The 22440-nt window shown below is 44.5% G+C and overlaps 2 protein-coding genes across 5 annotated transcripts in view; one reads left to right on the forward strand and one right to left on the reverse strand.

The window, feature by feature from the left end:
* Positions 1-22440, reverse strand: part of CUX1 (cut like homeobox 1) — a 365895-nt gene that overhangs the window by 102830 nt on the left and 240625 nt on the right. The gene's annotated exons all lie outside the window — the stretch shown is intronic.
* Positions 1564-3769, forward strand: LOC308255343 (ubiquitin-ribosomal protein eS31 fusion protein-like). Its single transcript, XM_080682653.1, has one exon. The coding sequence runs from the start codon at positions 1641-1643 to the stop codon at positions 2109-2111; it is 471 nt and encodes a 156-aa protein (XP_080538779.1). The 5' UTR covers positions 1564-1640; the 3' UTR covers positions 2112-3769.

Here is a 22440-nt window from a genome sequence, read left to right on the forward strand (position 1 = left end):
ATGCAGGTCGGGGACTCTGCAGTCTGCTCTACAAACCACCTGGGTTCACCACCATCATCTGGCCTGCTCACACACAGGGAGTTCCAGGTGCTTTTTTTCGTGTTTTGAAAGTACTTCCTTGAGTAATTTGAAGGCAATAACATGGTTCCAACATATAAAATCATGAGAGAGAAAATAATGCTGAGAATCCTATTGAGAAGGGTATGGTCAATTTCAAAAGTCTATGGGAGGTTAGAATTAGGCACCCTGGCAAGTCATTGCCCCAAACTTCTATATTCAGTCCCTGGCTGGTTGGTTTTGCTGTTTGCTGCACCCAAAGCTTTTTTAGCCTTTACCCGCACACTGCGATTTGAGGCAATCTTATCAACTCCCCGCAGTTCGGACAGGGTAACAGATGCCTTGTGTGTGATCAGGTTCAAGGCTCACTGTATCTGTTTGAAATAGTATCCTGCTTTCAGACTGGTCTGAGAAAAGTCTGAAACAATTCATAAAATGTCCTAGTTAAGTGCAGTTATTTTTAGGATGACTTCGTGAAGAAGGCAGTGTCTTTGGAAGACAAACACCCCAACTGGGCCTCTTGGGTGAAAATACTAGGTGGAAGGGGATGGGTTGGGGGGGCGTGCAGCTTAAATTACTAAACATCTCACCGCATCATCTGAAACGGAAACCTCCAAGATTTCAGAAAAACTGCTCTGCCTAAGAAAAGATAGTCTAATGACGACAAAGGATAAAAAAATAATTAAAGGTGTGAAGGGTCTAAAACAGGACAGAAAAAGATACCTGACAGTCAGTACAGAAAGCTGCTATCTTGACAACCTGCTGATAAAGTGCCAATTCCACTGGGTACAAGATGAAATAAAAAGTGAACAAACTCTTCTTAAGGCAAATCATAACTTTTAAACACAGTTTTGTACTTTAATCAAAGAGTTATTCATATGTATTTACAAAGTCCAGATATACCTAGCAAATTTCCCTGGCTACTGGAATCATTCATTCATTCACTCTCGTGCCATGAACATTTTCGACACCTACAAGTTTCCTGGCCCTGGGCAGGGCTACGGGAAGGGCACATATAGCCGTGGCTCCTGCAGATCTTGCCAGTACCATGTTTTTACAAGAGAAGGATGGAAACACGTAGCTGCTGAATACCTGAAAAAACTTTATAGGTGGTGTCTCACGTCTCTTGAGCAGATGAGGGGAACTGGCTGCAGGACCCGGCCACTGGGTGGGGAAGGGCCTGGCTGAGGGAGCAGAGATCCTGAGCGTGGGCCTTGGCAAAGGTTTTTTCCTAACCACTCCTGTTGGGTCCTCAATGAGCACGTTCATCTTCCTTTAATTCTGGCTAACTTATCTGTCATTGAAATATTTCTTCTGCTTTGTTTGGAACTATTATTTGGATTTGGTTGCACATCTACTTCTGTCCTCCACATCATTCAACCTTTCCTTATCCTTTCTTGATGCTTTTGGGGTGGTTCTTCAATTTGATCCAATTGTAGCTGTATTTGTCCTGTAATTTACCTTGTTTCTTTTGTTCTTTAGTTTAATTATTCTGTTTTTCATACCTATTCCTACTTTATTCACTTTCTAAAAAATTATTCCTTGCTTTCCGATCCGCCATCTGTGGTGGAGTCGCCGCCAAGATGCAGATTTTTGTGAAAACCCTCACGGGGAAGACCATCACTCTCGAGGTTGAACCCTCGAATACCATAGAAAATGTAAAGGCCAAGATCCAGGATAAGGAAGGAATTCCTCCTGATCAGCAAAGACTGATCTTTGCTGGCAAGCAACTGGAAGACGGGCGTACTTTGTCTGACTACAACATTCAAAAGGAGTCCACGCTTCATCTTGTGTTGAGACTTTGTGGTGGTGCCAAGAAAAGGAAGAAGAAGTCTTACACCACTCCCAAGAAGAACAAGCATAAGAGAAAGAAGGTTAAGCTGGCTGTCCTGAAATACTACAAAGTGGATGAGAATGGCAAAATCAGTCGCCTTCGTCGAGAGTGCCCTTCAGATGAATGTGGTGCTGGAGTTTTTATGGCCAGCCACTTTGACAGACATTATTGTGGCAAATGTTGTCTGACCTATTGCTTCAACAAACCAGAAGACAAGTAATTGTATTTGGGTTAATAAAAGACACGAACTAAAAAAAAAAAAAAAAAAAAAATTATTCCTTGTTTTTGCTTTATGTTGCTATTATCTTCCCTTCTATTCTTGAGTATATTTCTCATGCTTTATTTTGTACTCCTGTCAGATCACACATACAGTTGGTTGTGTTTTTGTTTGTTTTTTTTTTTTGCGGGGGGGAGGTCTGTCCTACAGAGGGATGTTTTCTTCTGGGGCTTGGCTTTCCTTGGGGGTACCGCTACTATTTCTGGCAGTGTATATGGGAGGAGGACAGAGAGGCAGGCCCTGCTGTGTCTCTCGGGATGAAGTGAAGGAGAAAGACACACAGCAGGTGTTCAATGTATTTTGCTGAGTGAAGAAAGAAGGAGAGAGGGATGACTCCAGGACCCAGAGGAATCACTGATAACTCCCCTCCGCCAGGAAGATCCTCTGGCCAGAGCTTCACCTTTAATTCTCTGGGAATTCCCAATCCTGGATCTGGAGATAAGGGGGAGAGGTGTGGCTGCCTGTTTTTATCCACTACTCAATCCTTGCCTGGCTCTGCCATTGGCTAAGGGGCCAGTATAGGGTCAGACACAAGCTGAGGCTAGAGAAGGGAGGGGTTCCGAGGGGACTGGTTTTACCTAGAGCTGGCAGCAAGGCTGGAACCCGTGGGGACAAATTCTACCAGATTTAGGGGACTTGGATGGGCTTGAGAGCCTCCTCAGATAGTGAGTGGTTTTGGATGCTCATTAGTATGCCTAATATCCAGAAAACAATGCACTATTTCCAAAAGGTTTCAATTCCCTTATAAAGAATTAGTCACAATTAAATAGAAAGGTGCCTTCTCGGCAGTCTGAGGCAATCCCTGGAAGTGAATTTCAAGTTTTTCCATCTTGTGGTTAGTTTAACTTTAGTTACTAAGCAACCACTAAACTGACCAAAATATTGAATGTGATAACAACTATTGCACTTACCTTTCATTACAAGAGCAACTCTCAGATTTCCAAAGCTTTCACATGATAATGACACTGAGCTCTGCTGTTAAAAGGCAGGGCTATTCAGCACCAGGTATCCTGATGACAGCAGGGCCCCAGGGGCTGCAGCTCCCATTCACAGAATGGACCAGAAGCCACAGGAGGAGACAATGGAAGGAACCAGGGAGCAGTGGGCAAAGAAAACGCCAAACTATTATTTTAAAAGTCTGTAGGCTTGTGATTAATTTTTCAAGGGGCATGCTTTTTGAAAGATCAAAAATACATCTAGCCAGGTATTTCGGTGCGATTGGGGTTTTAAAGATAGGAAGTGCAGCCGCTGGCACTTGTAGACGAGGACCGAGATCGTTTGCGCTGGTCCCATCTTAGAACACACCCACCACTGAGTCTGTGCAAAGCACTCCTCTCCAAACTGTGGCCCCTGCCCTCCCAACAAAATGAATCCTCTCAGACAAACTGCCCTCAATACTAGTAAGTAACACGAAAATACCCAGAGGTTAATACTACAACTATGTTATCTGAAAAGTGCAGTAATGAATTAAATGCCATGTGCTTTCATAGAGTGAGTGTCAACAATATTCTGAAGGTTTTTCATTCTTTTCATTTTGAAGGCCCAAATACCACATCAGGATCTGGAGCCTGACATTAGTCTAAAATCATTTATTTTCCAAAGTCCATAATAACAGCACATATTGTTTGCTCAGCAAAACTATTTATTATAAAAATTTAGTTCTCTCTCCTTTTTACGAGCTGACAAAACAGCTCTCACTGATCCATTAACCTGCACGGCATTACGGCATTACGTTCCACTCCGACTTCAAAGAGAGGGTAATTTCAGCTTGGCCTAGAATATTTGGTTCATTCAGTCAGTTCCCTATGGATCACTTCAGGGTATTCTCTGCACTAGCACACCATTTTTATGAGGAACTCGAAAGGACGTGGTCAAGGTGGATGGAAGGGAGATTATATCCACACTAGGAACTCTGTGTTTACTTTCACACTAGCCCCAAGTGCCAAGGGATGGCACCAAGGCAAGCCTGGTACATATTTCAATACCTGAACACTCATACTGTCATCAGGATCTGTTAAGACCATGTACATCTACAAGCAGTTAGAGAAGTGTCCTTGGTGGCCTTCAAAGATCAGTGTGTCTTCTTGGACCCAAGTCAAAAGTCTCAATACTAGATTATAAAGTTCTTGAGCATCAAAAGAAGAAATAGCTAAAGATTAATCTTCTCTGCTTTAAAAATTAAAAAACAAAAAGCTCCAGTATGTGCAATAAAGTGAGATCTTCCCCTTCCACCTGGATGCTGCGTTTGATAGCCTCAGCTGTCAGGAAGGTGATCGCTTTCCTGACAAGTTGCACACCAGGCCAGGCTCTCTTAGTAAAAGGAGGTAGAGGAGACACAGTGGGTTCACTGGACCAGCATCAGAAAGAGCAGTATGAAAAGGAGGTGGCCAGAGGGTCAGGCAGTGAGGAAGGTTTCGTGGCTGTGGGTCTAGAATCCCCTTAATGGGGGTGGGCGTCCTCAGGAAAGGCCATCTCTCTCTGTCCCGCCTGGGCACACAGATGAGGAGCTGGGCACAGTGCAGAAGTCTGATCTCACCACAAGGAAAGGCTGCTCTGAGTCACATGTGAGAGCCAGGCAGGCCTCTACCCGGAGGAGGTGGCACTGTGCCCTTCTCGTGCACAGGCACTGACCCGCCCCAACGGGTGTGGGTCACAGACTAGGCTGGGGATGAGGGGCAGTCTCTGCTCAATGCCTACTGAGCACCTACTATATGCCATAGTTGATGGGGAAGCAAATGTCCCAAGTGGAGACAGCAGTGCTTACTTAGTAGCACTGGTATTTGCCTTATTACTAGTACACTGACCATATACCTGCACATCCTAAGGGCTTTGCAAACATGAGGAGGGAGAGTGTTGTGGAGGAGAGGACATGGTCTGTATCCTGGAGGATGAAGACAAGTTTGTTGGGCAGAGAATAGCGGGGCTGAGAGAGCAACAACCTTCTAGACAAAGAAATCATGCCGTGGTGGGTTCCTTTAAACACTGTAACAGCTTTGTGGTTGCTCTCTTGGGCTTTCATGGTACCCTGTGCCCACATCTGCACACGACAGGCTGGTCTCTTCCTGCCCCTTTCATGCCTCCGATTTCTTTCTCCTGGATGATGGCACTGATCAGCTCCTCCAGACCACATCACAGCAAGAGTGACACAGGGGATCCCTGCCTGATGTCTGGCTTCAATGGCGATGCATCGGAAATTTCACCGTTAAGCATGTTCCTGATTTTGGACTTTAAATATCTATGTTCCTATTTTGTTAATGAAGTATCCAACTGTTCCTATTTTATTAAGACTCTTTAATAAAAGATGGATATTGATCTCATTAAGTACCTTTTAAGCATTTATGGAGCTAATTAAATGGTTTTTCTCCTCTGACCCACTAAAGTGGTAAATTATACAGACAGTTATCTGCTCCCATTTGGTTGTGGTGTATTACACATTTAATGTCCTCTTGAATTCTATTTGCTAATATTTTATTTAGTATTTTTTCATAAATATTTATATATGGGATTGACCTTATTTGTCTTATCTTTGTCAGGCGAAGTCATACAAAAACACTTTTTATAGCATTTCCTTCTCTTTGTAGACAAAGTGAGCTATCACAGATTTGACAATATTACTCTTAAAAAAACAACAACCCTACACCTATATCCCACCTGTACAATCTAAATCCCACCGCCTGGCAGGCCAGCCCTTTGGCGTTTGCACCCGGGGGAGCTCCCCAAGGCTGCCTCTGCCAGCCCCCCTGCATCTCTCAACACTTCCTCTCCCATGAGGTCTGTGGCCTCTTCTGCATGGACTAATCCTTCCCTCGGATGCATTCCCATGGGGGTTAGTGTTCAAGTCCAGTCTGCCCTAGATGGGCTGGTGGATTCCAGGAACTTCTTTTGGCTCCCTCCCTCCCAGTCAGACCCAAAGTGCTTTTGGGTCAAGATCCTCTCATTCTCACTGTGGGCCGGGATTCTGCAGGAAGCAGAAGGTCAACAGCTGATTACAGAATTACCTCCCCTAAACACCTCCTTTTCCAGCTTTATTTCCCACGTGTCAAACAATCTAGCCTTCCCAACAAAGAAATCTAAGTGCAGAACTGCTTTCTCATCAGAGCCATTGTACTGAGGTTTATTTTGTTTCTTGTAGATGTGTTTTTTACAGCCTATTAGTAATACGCATCCCGTGTAAATTTCCTTCTGTAGTTCAATCAACATTCTTCACAGTCTCTTGAGTCCTACTCTGTTCCCTGAAGCCACCATGCTTGTCCCCATGGCTATCTCTCTGTTGAGGTCTCCACGGCAGCTGCTGTCACCATCCAGGTCTCAGCGCTTGTGGCCATCCTCTGAAAGGTCTCCTGGCAGCCTCACTCCCCATCATCCACTCGCTTTATTTTTATTGCCCTATTATTCCTGTCTCAAAGTCTTGTTTGTATATTGATTACTTGTTGATTTACTGTTATAATCCCAGAGAACAAAGCAGCCGCCCATTAAATACTGGTTAATCAAATATGCAAACTAACATCTGTGACACCCGAAGTCCACTCTGCTCTGGACAAGCAACAATTCACTGTCTGGTATTTTAAAGAGCAAAAAGTAGGCAGGGGTATTTTGTCAAATTGTAAATATGACTTTCAAGGAAAGAGTCTCTAAGTTGTTTTTGCAGAAGGAAAATAATTCACTTTCTTACCACTTTTAACAGCCTTTGAAAAAGAAGGCAACAACTGCCTTAGGGAGAAAAATATATAAAGACCAAGAGTTAGGCTTCCTTTTGTCCAAATGTGAGGTCCTGGAGGGCAGGGCAGTTGGTCTGGCTCACCTGTATCCTCATGCCCAACACAGAGCTGGACACAAACTAGGTCTCAGCAAACTCTAATTGGGAGGGTTAGGAGGGAGGTGAGGAGGAGCAAGCATTATCTGGGGAAAGGTTTTTGTGACAACCCTTATCTGTATGACCAGTCCTATCTTTCATTTCCCACCTGCGTTAAGGCACCTCTGTGTTGTTAGGGGTGGAGGGCAGAGGTAAAGCTGTCTGGCATCCTTCCAAGCCCCCCATTTAACGTGTCACTCCAGAGTGGATCCACCCCTCCCTGATCACACCAGCGAGACAGTGCAAGAGCTTGACCCATAGGGATAACCTTCTGGAAATTATGGTTTTTATTCTTGTTGGAAATGAAACCGTGTCAAGAGACAGTTAAATGGCCAGGATGTCACTTTTACCTGCTTAGAAATTAACCACAATTTGTTTATATTTATGCCAATTTAAATGATACAACAGTAACAATTATAATCAATTTTAGTTAACTCTAATCTTTTCAATCTCAAATGGGAAAATATATTTCTCTTTTTGCCTAGCAATTTATTTAGCTGACTTATTTATATGAAATGATATAAATAATGCTCTCCTTTAGTTTATCTGAGTCTAGCTGACAACCAAGTTGTCTTTGACAGCCCACATGGAGTTAACTTTCCTCCTGTGCCAACCAGCAGGGCAGCTCCAGGAGGTCAGTCACTCACCAGAATATGACCCTCAGTCTGAGCCTGTGACCGTCACTCAGGCCTCAGTCTTCCCTGGTCAGGGACATGGGACAGCTGTGGCCAGAGAATGAGCTCATGAGATTGCATAATTCATTTTGCTACTGAGACCACCCAAAGCCTTTTGGGTTAAGTGTCTGGGTTAATCTTCAGATGCTTCTTGCCATTTCTCCACAGTTCTAACACTGCTGCTCTAAAAAACGAGGTGAAAGTTGGATGTGAAAATCTTATTCTTTCCTTAAACCAAGTGCCTCCGGGTAACAAGTAGGATGGAGTGACTGGAGGTGAAATTAAGGAAATTGTGGTCTAGAGCAGCGCGGTCACCAACCTTTCGGACCTCGCGGACCACCAGTGGTCCGTGGACCACCGGTTGCCGACTGCTGGTCTAGAGAACCGCAAGAGCGTGGCTTGCAGAGCAAACAGACCTGAATTCTCCCCCACTGCCTTTTAGTCATCTGACCTTGAGCAGACCTTAGAGCTCGATAGCCACGTGCATGGGATGAGAAAAACAGCTTTTCTCAAAGAAACTGGCATGAGGACAAAATAAGAACATTGATGGAGGAGAATAGGACTTTGTAAACCACAAAGACCCATGTGCATATTCATTATTATTGCCACACGTGAAAATCAAGACCTTTCTCTTCTGGTCAGAGCTGATTTTCAATACCTGAGACCATTAGAAGGTAACCATAACCAACCATGAAGTAGCCTTTGCCAAAAATTTCCAGGCTGAATCTGATCAGGCCTCTAGATTCAACTACAAACTTACAGGAATCACAGAGGACAGAGGAACATGGTCAACTACATCTTGGGATGCTGTTGGCAAACCCAGACTGTGGGAAACTCTTCAGGACAAATGACCCAGTTTCATACACAAATAAATCACAAGGAAAAGAAAGAGATGGAGAGGAATCTTTAAAATGAATGGGACTTAAAGGCATACCAACCAATTACAATATGTGAATCTTGCCTGGATCCTGATTTGAACAAATTTATTTATTTTTAAATTCTCACCTGAGGATATGTTTTTTTGTTGATTTTTAGAGAGAGAGAGAGTAAAGGAGAGAGAGAGAAACATCAATTGGTTGCCTCCGTTACGCAGCCAGACCAGGGATCAAACCCGCAACCTTTTGGTGTATGGCAGTGGTCAACAAACTCATTAGTCAACAGAGCGGCAAACCACGGCTCATGAGCCGCAGTTTGCCGACCACTGGTGTATGGGATGACACTCCAACCAACTAAGCCACCCGGCCAGGGCTTCTGATTTGAACAAATTAAAAAATAAAACCATTTATGATGTGTAGGGGTGGTTAGAAATTTAAATATTGATGATATTAAGAAATCAGTTTTTGATGTGATAATAGTATTGTGGCTATATTAAAAAGGAAGAGTCTTATTGTGAAGATCCACATGCTAGAACATTCAGAGGTAAAATAAAAGGATTCTGAAAGTAGCTTCAAGATAAAACTGAGGTGGGGAGGGGACAGGTGAGACAGGATCAGCTATGAATGAAATGGTAGGAACCACACAAGAGGCACCTGGGATCCTGCCCTCTATTGTATGTTGGAAATTTAACATAATAAAAAGCAAACAAAAAAGTACAAGATGATAAAAACAAAAACAAAGGTGTCATAGTAGTTTTGCATCCTTCCATCACCACGCGTCAACTATCCAGTCTGTGCTGATGCTGACTGCTATAGTCTGTTTGCACAGAAATGAGGTGATAAGCAGAATAGTGCCTGGGAGGAGGCTGCAGTGAGGCCTCTGGGAAGGAATACCGATTGGAGGGGGGGCGTCCGGTGCTGGAATCCAGCTCTGCCTGAGACTCGGTATTTGACAAATTTTAGTCAAGACAGTTAACCTCTTTGAATATCAATTTACCCACTCATCAAAGGGGAGGAAAACGTATACATGAAAAGCACCTCTCTGTAAGAAGAATGTGATTGAAAAATCACATGTGGGTGTTTTTCTTTATATAGAAAAAGATTGTTTGCTAAGAACAGAGTATGGGAGGAGAAAGGATTCTGGAGGGGACACCCACGTCCCATCCTTCATCCCACAAGAAAAGGGGTTTTCAGGAGCAGCTTCCACATGGGCAATGGAGGAAACGGAGGCCCTCCCACCTTTCACCAAGTGCCTCTGTGCCCAGGGAGCCCGCACAGACTGTGCCAGGAATCTTGGGCTGAGAACAGCACCAGCAGGACTGAGCTTGCTGCTTCATTACATTTAACAAAAGGTTTTGGCAGGGCTGATGTTATACCATCTATAAATATATATGTATTTAAAGTCTCCTTCATGAATTTAGTGTAAAATTTGTTAGCACATCTTTCCAGAGGTTGGAGCACTGCTTGCCTGATCTGAGTGTTCACTCTCTTGGAAGCGCCTTTCAGATTTTGTTTCCCTTCCTCTGTTTGCTTTACCCTATAAACACCCTGCCTACAGCCAACAGGTACTGATCAGGCGACCGACTGCAAGAGAATCATGTGATTCCTAGCATCGCACCTGTGTCTCTCACCGTCTCCTGCAGCATGCAGAGGCTGCACCTCTGGCGTTCCCCAAGAATCTGCTCTGGTATCATAGGTGGGGAAACTGAGGCCCAGGGCCGAGTAGTGACAAGAAGCTCAAGGCCACCATGAGCAGCTGGTCTAGCGTTAAGAACCCTGCTTTTCCCTTCCAAATGTAAGGGATTCTAATTACTCCCTTTCTCCCCTAAGTACTACTTGGTAGGAACTGTTAAGGAAAGGTTTGGTGACAGAGCAGCTAACACTAAGAATAAAAAAAGATCTCTGATTGCATACCAGTTATTACTACTCTCAGCTCCCTTCTCCTCATTACCTCCAAGCCCAAGCCCAAGCCCAAGGCGACTTCCTGGGCCCTGGGCCCCAATCTACAGACTCAGGCTGTTCTCCCACCACACCCACACCCAGAGGCTTTCTGACGACACAGCTCCCCATAAACCTAAAGCTCCTTCCCCTCCACCTGGACTTTCTCCAGCAAATTAAATGCTCAGCTCACCTGTGGCTTCTGAGGCACTCATTGTATTGCCCACAATCCCCTGCCCCCGCCATGGCCCTGCACTTAAGTGAGCTGGTGGTTTCCTTCACCCTGCAGGCTGGGAAGTGAAACTGGAGAACAAGGCAGTGAGGGCAGCAGCACATTCAGAGGAAAGACAGCATCCTTCCTCTTCCTCTCACTGGCACCAAAAGTCTGCATTTCGGCAGCATAAGTGCCTTTTTTAGGGCAACTTGAAAATGAATAATTCAGTGGTTCCTATTCTACTTGTGGAGTGTTAGACAAACAATTCAGATGGGGCCAGACTTGCTGGCCCCATAAAGACCATCCCTTCCCTTCATTCTGACATCATCCGACTTGGCCATGAATGTTTAAGAACACCCTCCATCCTGTCTAATCACTAAAATACCACAAAGGAAGTTCACAATACTCAGACAGAGGGAAAAAAATAGGTTAATTGCAACATCAAGTTTTCCCTCGTAGCCAAGCAAACAGTAAGTATATCAGGGCATCATAATAATATAACTCTCTTTAAAAACCCTATGTATGGAATGTCTTAGTCACATCAGGTTATTATGTAGTTGAGCTTTCTATTCAAACCCAAGCCTTAAAAGTATCTTCCTTATGGAGCTCTACCTTTGAACTCCCAGGATCCATCTCTAGGAATCCGACTGAGTCTGTGCCTTGTATTGAGACACCTAGAATACTTTTTGGAGATAGGTGTGATGAAAAGTTTAAGTTAAACAAACCACCTTCTTGGTTTGATTACAGAATTCATTTTGGGAGAATTCAATTCACTTACTAAACAAGCCAAACCCTCTTTTATATGTTCATGGCTGGAAAATGTTAGCTGATACCATCTTGATGCCCCTCCATTGGAAAGACACATACAGCAGGTAACTGCCCTAGAGCTCAGCCTGCTTGTGATTATCGACGTATAATGTTGTAATTCTGGAGAGGAAATTGGATTCGGTCACTTTTCAAATGACAGGAGAGGGTACTCCCCAGGTTTAACCCTTAGAGAAGGACTTTGGATATCCAGGCAATACATTTCTCAGTTTAGTAAAAGTTAAACGATGTGATGACAAGAACGTCGTAGTCTATGTGTGCCACCCATTAGGATCTACAGAGCATACCTCACGTGTGTAAAATATATTTATCACATGCTAGGGAATAAAGAACCCATCACTAGTTAATAATCCTGCTAAAGAGTAGATGTTTTGTGAAGGCAGAATACAATTGTTAGACATCCAAATAACTTTAAAGAAGTCACCAGTGGGAATTTGTAGGTTCAGAGTAGTCTTTAAAGCACTGGGTCTCACTGAAGAGGGTAGGGAAGTGGCAAGGTTAATAATGTAGGGAAGAGAGCATTTGAGATATTGCTCCACAACAATTATTTTCAGTTCTGTCTCAAATGAACTTTTTTTTTTTTAATCCTCACTGAAGGATATTTTTTCCATTGATTTTTAGAGAGAGTGAATGGGATGGAGGAGGGGGTTAGAGGGAGAGAAACATCGGTGAAGAGAGATACACCAATTGGTTGCTCCCTGCACATGCAGGGGATCAAACCTGCAACTGAGGTACATGCCCTTGACTGGGAATTGAACCCGTGACCCTTTGGTCTGTGGGCTGACGCTCTAACCACTGAGCAAGCCAGCCAGGGCTCAAATAAACTCTTACAAAAATTCTCAAAAAAAATAATAAAAAATAAAAAAAAGTAAGGAAGCCCTGGCTGGTGTGGCTCAGTTAGTTGGAGCACTGTCCTGTACCCTGAAAGGTTGCAGGTTCGATTCCCAGTCAGGGCACATATTCAAGTTTCAGGTTCAAACCCCAGTCTGGCATGTATGCAAGGCAACCAATCGATGTTCTCTCTCACCTTTCTTTGTCTTTGTTTCTCGCTTTCAAATCAATAAACACATTCTTGGGTGAGGATTAAAAAAAAGTATAAGGAATTATAACTTGCTGCTATGCTTGACATATAATGTATTAACAGTACATTATGGTGAGAGAATTTAAAATAAATACATGGTTTCTTTAAAGCTGTCAGAGGGCTCAATGGTTCTGCATCTGACAGTGAGTTTCAGTAATGAGAGGAGATAGGGCAGGGCTGGACTGGAGAATCAGCAGAGTCAGAGTCAATTAAGCCTTTTGGTCTGTATTCCTTAAATAGATCAGAAAGTTTATGACAGAGATACTGTGAATTAGAAAAAAGGTATCAACAATGAAGAAAAATACAGGTTAAGAGAAGAGTTATATCAGTAAATGTAACCAGGCCAAGTTCACCTATAAAAATAAAATGCATTATTTGAAGAAAACCTTAAATCTAACAAAATGTAGTAGAAACACACTTCAAAGGCTAAGATTGACTCAATTTTTTAAAAGGTTAAGGAAAGGTTTTAAGCCATACTATACAATATAATATATAACAAAACGACATTATGGAGAAATAAGTCATACTAAGAGGCACAGTAAATAATAAAGCACAGCAAGCTTGAAGTTGTCTTAAATCCCAAGGCAAGAAAATTTATAAGATATGTAATACAAAAGTAAAAAGAAATGCAATATACAGAAGTATAATCCTACTAGAAAACATGCTACACCACTCGGAGAACGTAAGTTTAAGGGGTTCCAATCACATGGAATCTGAAAATCAGGCTGCAGTTGAATTTAAAGGGCGGAAATGACTAGAGCGCTTGGTTAACAGGAATAGGACAGACACTTAGAACCACCATTATTTTTCACAGAGAAACAAGAGAGATGCTTTTTCTAAAAACAGGAGTGAGAACATATTCACCAATGATATATCTGATAAGAGGTTAATTTCCAAAATATATAAGGAACTCATACAACTCAACAAGAGGAAGACAAATAATCCAATTAAAAATGAGCAAAGGCCCCGAATAGACACTTCTCCAAAGTGGACATACAGTTGGCCAATAGACATATGAAAAGATGTTCAATGTCACTAATCATAAGAGAGAGGCAAATTAAAACCACAATGAGGTTTCGTTTCATACCTACCAGAATGACTACTATCAATACTAGTAAATCAACAAACAACAAGTGCTAGAGAGGATGTGGAGAAAAGGAAACCCTTAGTACACTGCTGGTGGGAATGCAGCCTGGTGCAACCACTATGGAAAACAGTGTGGGGTTTCCTGAAAAAATAAAAAATGGAACCGCTGTTTGATCCAGTGATCCCACTTCTGAGAATATACCCTAAGAATCCCAAAACACCAATCAGAAAGAATATATGCACCCCTTTGTTCATAGCGGTGCAATTTACAATAGCTAAGATCTGGAAATAGCCCAAGTGCCCATCAGTAGACGAGTGGATAAAAAGGTTGTGGTACATTTACATCACGGAATACTATGTAGCTGTAAAAAAGAATCTCTTACCCTTTCAGGCAGGGTGGACTTGGAGATTACTATGCTAAGCAAAATAAGCCAGTCAGAGAAAGACACGTATCACATGATCTCACTTATTTGTGGAATCTAATGAACAAAATAAAATGACGAACAAAACAAGACCATAAACATGGAAGCATGGAACAAACGGACAGATCTCAGAGAGAAGATGGGAGGGAGGGTAGGAAGAGATTAATCAAATAACTTCTATGTGTTTATGCATAACCCATGGACACAGACAATAGAAAGCTAAAGGCTTGAAGTGGGTAGGAGCATGGTGGATGAGGGGTAAAGGGGGAAAAGTGAGGGACATCTGTAATACTGTCAACAATAAATTAATAAAAATAAAAATAAAAACAGGAGTAAAAGAAGAGGATCAGATGTTCTGGCTGTCACAAAAGGGCCAACTCCATTACTTGTAGGAAATATGGTCTCATGCTCACCAAATTCAAGAGTTTCACATGAGCAAAGATGACCCATGAATTCAGCAAAGACCCATAGTTTTGGTAAAGACATGAAAGCAATAAACTCGCATGTACCAATAAATATCTAGAGAATGAAATATAATATCTATCTCATCTACAAAAGGGACCTAAATATTAAACATGCAGGAATTAAAATAACATGGTATAAATTCCAGCTATAGAAAATCCTATCTAATAAAAGAGTAATATGCAAATCGACCATCACTCCAACACACAAGATGGCTGCCCCCATGTGGACACAAGATGGCTGTCACAAGATGGCCAGCAGGGGAGGGCAGTTGGGAGGAACCAGGCTTGCAGGGGAGGGCATTAGGGGTGACCAGGCTGGCAGAGGAGGGAAGTTGGGGGCGACTGGGCCTGCAGGGGAGGGCAGTTTGGGTGACCAGGCCTGCAGGGGAGGGCAGTTAGGAGCAATCAGGCTGGCAGGGGAGCAGTTAGGCATCAATCAGGCTGGCAGGGGAGTGGTTAGGGGGTGATCAGGCTGGCAGGCAGAAGCGGTTAGGGGCAATCAGGAAGGCAGGCAGGTGAGCAGTTGGGATCCCACCTACTGGGATCAGGCCTAAATGGGCAGTCGGACATCCCTCGTGGGGTCCCAGATGGGAGAGGGTGCAGGCTAGACCGAGGGACACCACCCCCCCATGCATGAATTTCATGCACCGGGCCTCTAGATGAATTATAAAATGCTAGTGGCAAAAAAAGCTAATGATAACATTTTTTAAATTTGCAGTTGTATTAAAGATAAATAAATATAAATTTATTTCCCAAGTTGACTTATAAAACTTGGTGACAAGATGTATAAAGGCAAATCAGGTGACCAAAATACCAAAGCATTTTTTCTTTGTAAAATAAGCAAACAAACAAAAAAAACCGCCAACAACAGTAATCTGGTTGTATAAGATACCAAAATAGAAAACAAAGAGAGATTACCACAACAGTATGATACTTAGTAAAATGTAAAGTTAGATCAATGGAATGAATTTCCAGAGAGAAATCCAGAGATATATGTAATTATTTACATCTGATGTCAAATGTTAAATAGTAAAGGAAGGAATCATCAATACTTTTGGGCAAACTGTATATTTATGTGAAGAATAATATATAGATACATACCTTACCTTATATGCTATCATAAATTCCAGACAGGTTAAAGATATAATAAATCATAAAAAATAAGAAAATGGATTTGGAAGGAAAGACCACTTTTCATTATTGAGACCATATTAAAAATGATTAATAATGAGATTGATGGGGCCTATCATCCTATATAATAAAAGGTTAATATGCAAATAGACCAAATGGTGGAACAACTGAACAACCAGTTGCTATGACGTGCGCTGACCACCAGGGGGCGCATGCAGACCATGGTGGGTGTTGGCAGCAGGTGGCAGAGCAAGGAACATGGCGGGCGTTGGCCATGGTGGGATGGTGGAGCAGGTGAGCAGGGGTGCTAGACCAAGGCGGGGTGCCGGTCGCTGTAATTGGGGTGAGCCTCTGGTGGTTACTGAAAATTCTTTGTTCCTGCGTGCCACAGTCCCGCCCAATGCTCACACCTGTTGCTGGTGCTGGAGCCGCTGCTGGCTCTGATCGCCCCTGAGGGCTTCTCCACCTCCCCCTGCTCCTGAGGGGTGATTGGGGCAGCAGCCGCCACTTGCACACGCTAACAGTGCTGGCCCCGCTTGCACCCGCTGCTGGCACTGGCTCCAATCACTTCGTGCAGTAGCAGGTGTGAGTGGGGCTGGTGCCATCAGCATGTGGGAGTGGAGGCAGCAGGAGCAGGGCTGCCAGCAGACAGGGGACCGGGGCTATCGTGGGAGGGGCCAGGTGGGGGCACGGAGGATGGGCCAAGACCCACCCCAGCCTCGTGGCCCACAGTTCCTTTCAAGGTGCATGAATTCGTGCACTGGGCCCCTAGTGTATATATATCCTATGAAATAAAAGACTAATATGCAAATCAACCAAATGGCAGAATGACCGGTCGCTATGACGTGCACTGACCACCAAGGGGCAGACGCTCAATGCAGGAGCACCTCTCAGCCAGAAGCTGGGCTCAAAGCCGGGCACAATGGCAGTGGCGGGAGCCTCTCCCACCTCCGCAGCAGTGATAAGGATGTCTGACTGATGGCTTAGGCCCGCTTCCCGGAGAGGGACATGCCCTGAGGGCTCCCAGACTGCAAGAGGGCACAGGCCAAGCTGAGGAACCCCTCCTCACCCCGGAGTGCATGAATTTCATGCACCGGCCCTCTAGTAATAATATAATTACACACATATAATACTTCTAGGCAATGAAAACCACTAAAACGCATATGAAAAGAAGAGCAATTGATAAGTAAAAGCAATGATAAGTGTGAGTGGATAATTAAAATCCAGAACATATGTAGAATTACTACTGAGTTCTCACTATACCATGTTCACAGGACATGAGGAAACATAGAGACTAAATAAGCAGATGGGCAAATGGTGAGTTTTTATGCTAACAAATACAAAGTTAAACATATGAGGTTTCACCCAGCATGGCTGAGGGAACAATAGCAATAGCCACAATCTACCCCCCACCATCTGGATTTGGCACAGAAAGTTGGAGGCAAATTTGTTCCCAGGGCAGACCTGGAGTTGGCCCTGGGTTTAATCTCTGAAATGGGGTGGAGGCTGGGAGAGAGACTCCACTGCTGTTACTGTAACAGGTTCACCCCACTGCAAAGCAACATGCTAAGGAGACTTGAAATAGCATTTCTTTTGCTTTACTGATCTCTCCTCCTAAAAAATATTTTAAGGAATTGTTTTTCTAAACAAAAATTCATTGTGAGAAACCAAAATAACCAAATGCCCACAAATAAAGAATGATTATGTAAACTCTAATTCATCAAGAGAAGAAAATAAGATTTTGCCATCAAAATGACAATTCAGCAGATAAGCAGGTGTAAAAACTGCATGAAATCATGTCACGCCAAAAGAACAAAGCACAGCACACAAAGTGGACTGTCCTGACATGCTCAGCAGGAACAGCAACGTGTGCACAGCTACGTGACACATGTGCGCACAGCCGTTCACATCTGAAAGACGTATAAATGTGTGATCTTGACAATAAAACTGGCTAGGTGGTGACAATAAATGTCTCATTTTATTTTTTACTATAAAGATACAGCAAACAACAGAGACAGATTTAGTGGAAGTTCACTTGCTTTCTTGGTAGCTGCTAGCTTTCAAACAGGAGCCAGACTAGAGGGTATCAGAGATATGAATGATGAGGATGGTGGAGACGTTGCCTGAACCCTGGCACAGGTATCATGGAGCACTTCACGCCTATTAACTCCTTGGAAATCATGTGGAGGCAGATATGATTACAGAACACACATCTAGGCCAGAGGAGTTAACTGATTTGCCCGAAGGTCTGCTGTTCAATGGAAAGTAGAATCAGGTAAGCCCCCGGATTTGGCTCTGTACACTTTACCTCCTCTCCCTGGAGTTTGAAGGTATGTTTAACTAACAACTCAGCACAGAAGTACAAACTGCTTTAAAGATACACACATTTACAAAGAAGGCTCAACAGTGCTTTTTTGTTTAATCCTGGTGACTGAGCTAGAGAGAGATGGGAACTATTTAACATGAGTGATTCCACAGAGTGTGGGAAACTTCCTGCAAAGAGGTGGATCCTGATGGCCGGCGAGGCTACGTCGGATTCATCAATGTAAAGGCTACAGAAGCACTAAATAAGTTCTAGTTTAATCTGATCTTCAAAATTCAAAAATGGTTACAGTGAAAGAAAGAGCCCCTCTCTAGCCTGTCCCCAGAGATTGCTGTTTAATAAAATTTACAAGCAGACATAGCATACACAATTCTGAATCTTGCTTTTTTCACTTAATTACATATGTTGAAAATCTTTCCATACCGTTAACATAAGGAGCTTTTGTATTCATCTTTAAAAGAGTAATAAATGAGGGCGGACTAACTTGGCAAGGGAACTCATTTTTAACCAATGCTCTGAGGAATCCCACTCAAGTTCAGGAGTCACCAACCTGGTGATAAGGGGCAATTTATCCAGTTCCACTGCTCCTGGAGCTGGGACTGGAGCTAGGAGAACTGGTCATTTTAAAGTGTCCGAAATTACAGATGTGCTTAGCTTCCCCCTTGCACAAGATGTCCTGGCCCTCCGAGAAGACATCTGGAACTACTCTATATTTTCTGATCGAAATAAATTAGGGGAGTTCTAGATTTCAGCATGAACCTTCTCATAGAGGGACTGGTCCAAGGTTCCCTCTCATATAAATTAATCTATGAGTAAACTCTCATAAGACAAATAGCAGAGTAAGCCCATATAGGTTTGATTTAATAACCATACAGAACAGAGGCCCTGCTATAGGCTTTTATATTTAATTTTCAACCAAGTGGCTTTCCCTGACCACCCATCTAAGTCAGCAACTCTCTTCCTCTCCCTCCCCCTTCCTTTAATTTGCTTTAATTTTCTTGGCAGCATGACACTACCTGAACTTTTATGATATGGCAATCTGCTTGTCTGCCCTAAAGGCTGCCTCCAGGAGGCCAGGGACTTTGTTTTCCTTCATTCCAGGACCATTTTCTGTTTCCCCTATTCTAGGCACTGAGGATACAGCGGTGAACGAGGTAAGACTCATGGAACTTAGATTCTAGTGGGTGGAGAGAGATCAGCAAATCAGGAAACACAGGGTGTGTTAAGGAAAACATTAAGTGGGAAAAGAGGAGAGAGAGAGCTGGGAGGAGGAGGCCAACTGCACAGCGAGCTGAGGGCCATTGCATGGGTTCTGCCTTTGATTCCCAGAGAAGTGGCAGCCACTTCAGGGTTCCGTGAGGAAACAGCTTAGAAAGTGAGGGGTTCACCTTGACTGCTGTTTTGCTAGGGTTGATGGGAAATATCAGAAGTTGGGTCCTGTCTGGGTGAAGCTTGAGAGGTCTTAAGGAGGGCTGGTGGTGAGGGGGGAGGCCTGGGCTGGAGACACAACTGTGGGAGTCCTCAGCCCAGAGAGGAACTGAAAGTTTTGGCGGCGAGTGAACCTCCTAGGGACTGAGGTGAGCAAGTACAAAGACGGGGCCGGAGGCACTGTGGCACCACCAGTGTCCACAACAGTTGCAAACACACCGCAGGCACTCAGAAGATGCTGAATGAATGAATGCATGAATGAATGTTCAAATTAACCCGACATAGGTGGCACTACCTCCATCTTTATGAAAGGAGAAATGTCCCTTTGCTTAGACTGAAAGTACATGTATGCTTTATGTTCATTATCAAAATCAGACAGATTTCTGGATATTGATTCTTTTACTCTGGTATACTTAAAGTCATGCCCTGTGCTATGGTAATAGCATATACTGCTCAACATAATGGGCTTTACCAGGTTGAAACCTAAGTTCCCACATTGCTTTAAACGGGTGTCTAGGTGTGGGAGGTACAGACCCAAAGGGACAAGCAGTGTCTTCTTCCCAGGCCGAAGGGTATAATTGGCAGCGACCAATTACATCAGTGCACATCCAGTTCTGGACAATACTTGCCCCTGCCTAGCCCCAGCTCCAAATGTTTTATATCCAGAAGAGGTGGACTTTAGGAAAACCATATAAGTAAGCTATTATTAAAAACACTAGAGGCCCGGTGCACGAAATTCGTGCATGGGGGTGTGTGTCCCTCAGTCCAGCCTGCACCCTCTCCAATCTGGGATCCCTCTCACAATCCAGGACTGCTGGCTCCCAACTGCTCGCCTGCCTGCCTTCCTGATTGCCCCTAACCGCTTCTGCCTGCCAGCCTGATCACCCCCTAACCAATCCCCTGCCAGCCTGTTTTCCCCTAACTGCCCTCCCCTGCAGGCCTGGTCACCCCTAACTGCCCTCCCCTGCAGGCCTTGTCCCCCCCAACTGCTCTCCCCTGCAGGCCTGGGTCCCCCCCCCAACTGCCCTCCCCTGCAGGCCTGGTCCCCCACAAGTGCCCTCCCCTGCAGGCCTGGTCACCCCTAACTGCCCTCCCCTGCAGGCCTGGGTCCCTCCCAACTGCCTTTCCCTGCAGGCCTGGTTGCCCCCAACTTCCCTCCTCTTCCGGCTTGGTCACCCCTAACTGCCCTCCCCTGCAGGCCTTGTCCCCCCCAACTGCTCTCCCCTGCAGGCCTGGGTCCCCCTCCCAACTGCCCTCCCCTGCAGGCCTGGTCACCCCTAACTGCCCTCCCCTGCAGGCCTGGTCCCCCCCAACTGCTCTCCTCTGTAGGCCTGGTTGCCCCCAACTTCCCTCCTCTTCCGGCTTGGTCGCCCCTAACTGCCCTCCCTTGCAGGCCTGGTCCCTCCCAACTGCCCTCCCCTGCTGGCCTGATCGCCCACAACTGCCCTCCCTTGCAGGCCTGGTCCCTCTCAACTGCCCTCCCCTGCTGGCCATCTTGTGGCCATTATCTTGTGTCCACATGGGGGCAGCCATCTTGTGTGTTGGAGTGATGGTCAATCTGCATATTACTCTTTTATTAGATAGGATAGAGGCCTGGTGCACGGGTGGGGTCAGCTGGTTTGCCCTGAAGGGTGTCCTGGATCAGGGTGGGGGTTCCCTTGGGGTGTGGGGCGGCCTGGGCGAGGGGCCTGTGGTGGTTTGCAGGCCGGCCACACTCCCTGGTGACCCAAACAGAGGCCCTGGTATCTGGGGTTTATTTATCTTCTACAATTGAAACTTTGTAGCCTGGAGCAGAGCCAAGCCTTCTGCTTGCTCCATGGTGGCAGCCATTTCTATTGGGATTTATGTATCTTCTATAATTGAAACTTTGTAGCCTTAGGCGAGGCCTGGGCCGGCCAGGGTGTGCGGAAAGCTTGGCTTCCTCCATCACCGGGGGCAACCCTAGCCTCCTGCTCTTTCCAGCTCCGTGGCTGCTGCCATTTCTGTTTGGATTTATGTATCTTCTCTCATTGAAACTTTGTAGCCTTGAGTGGAGGCCTAGGCCAGCAAGGGCAGGCGGAAAGCTTGGCTTCCTCCATTGCCAGGGAAACCCAAGCCTCCCTCCTGCTCTCTGTGGCCGTAGTCATCTTGGTTGGGTTTATTTGTATATTCGCTCCTGATTGGCTTGTGGGTGTGGCTTGTGGGTGTAGCAGAGTGATGGTTAATTTGCATATTACCCTTTTATTAGATAGGATATGTAATGTGGTGAGCACTATGCAAAGTGGTAGGGCAAAAAGTTAGGAAGGTCTCGGCTGCCATGATGCTGCCGACCTAATGTGGGCACTTAAGCTTTCTGTGCCATGGTCCTTTTCGGCGGCCTGGTGAAGAATATGGACCTCTTCCTAGAAGAATGTTTTAAATACATAAGGGAAACAATTATTTTGAAGAGCAGGTATTATAATACTAAAAATCTCAAATTTGTTATATAGGAACACATGTTCTTTAATGATGCACTAAGTAACAAACTAATGATATGTCTAAGAACTGTACTGACATTTTGAAGTAGCGATAAGTATACACAGTAATTGAGTATTTGCAACAATTATAATAATGTGATGTGAAAATATCTCTGATTTCCCTTGCAACGGAATCACAGGTCTGTTCTTATTCTGATTTGTTGACTTCATTTGTAACAGAAGAAAATGTTACATCACAGTCAGACTTTGGTGAAAATAAAGACATGTTTTCCAAGTTCAAATTCATGACCGCCCTTAAATTCTGACCATGGAATGGGAGAGCCGGAGCCCTCTCACATGCACGCAGTGGCTTGTGCAGGTAAGTGTTGGTGTAGGAACGGAGCACGGAGGGATTGTTGAAAAAAGGTTGTTAACTATGAACTGTGTTTTAGGGGACAGGGAGCTTGGGAAAGGCCCATGATTCCATGGCAGTAATTAGATCTGGTATAAAATGAGGATAAGAA

Source organism: Plecotus auritus, assembly GCF_963455305.1.
Source record: "Plecotus auritus genome assembly, chromosome: 7".
In the NCBI taxonomy this organism is placed as follows: Eukaryota; Metazoa; Chordata; class Mammalia; order Chiroptera; family Vespertilionidae; genus Plecotus; species Plecotus auritus.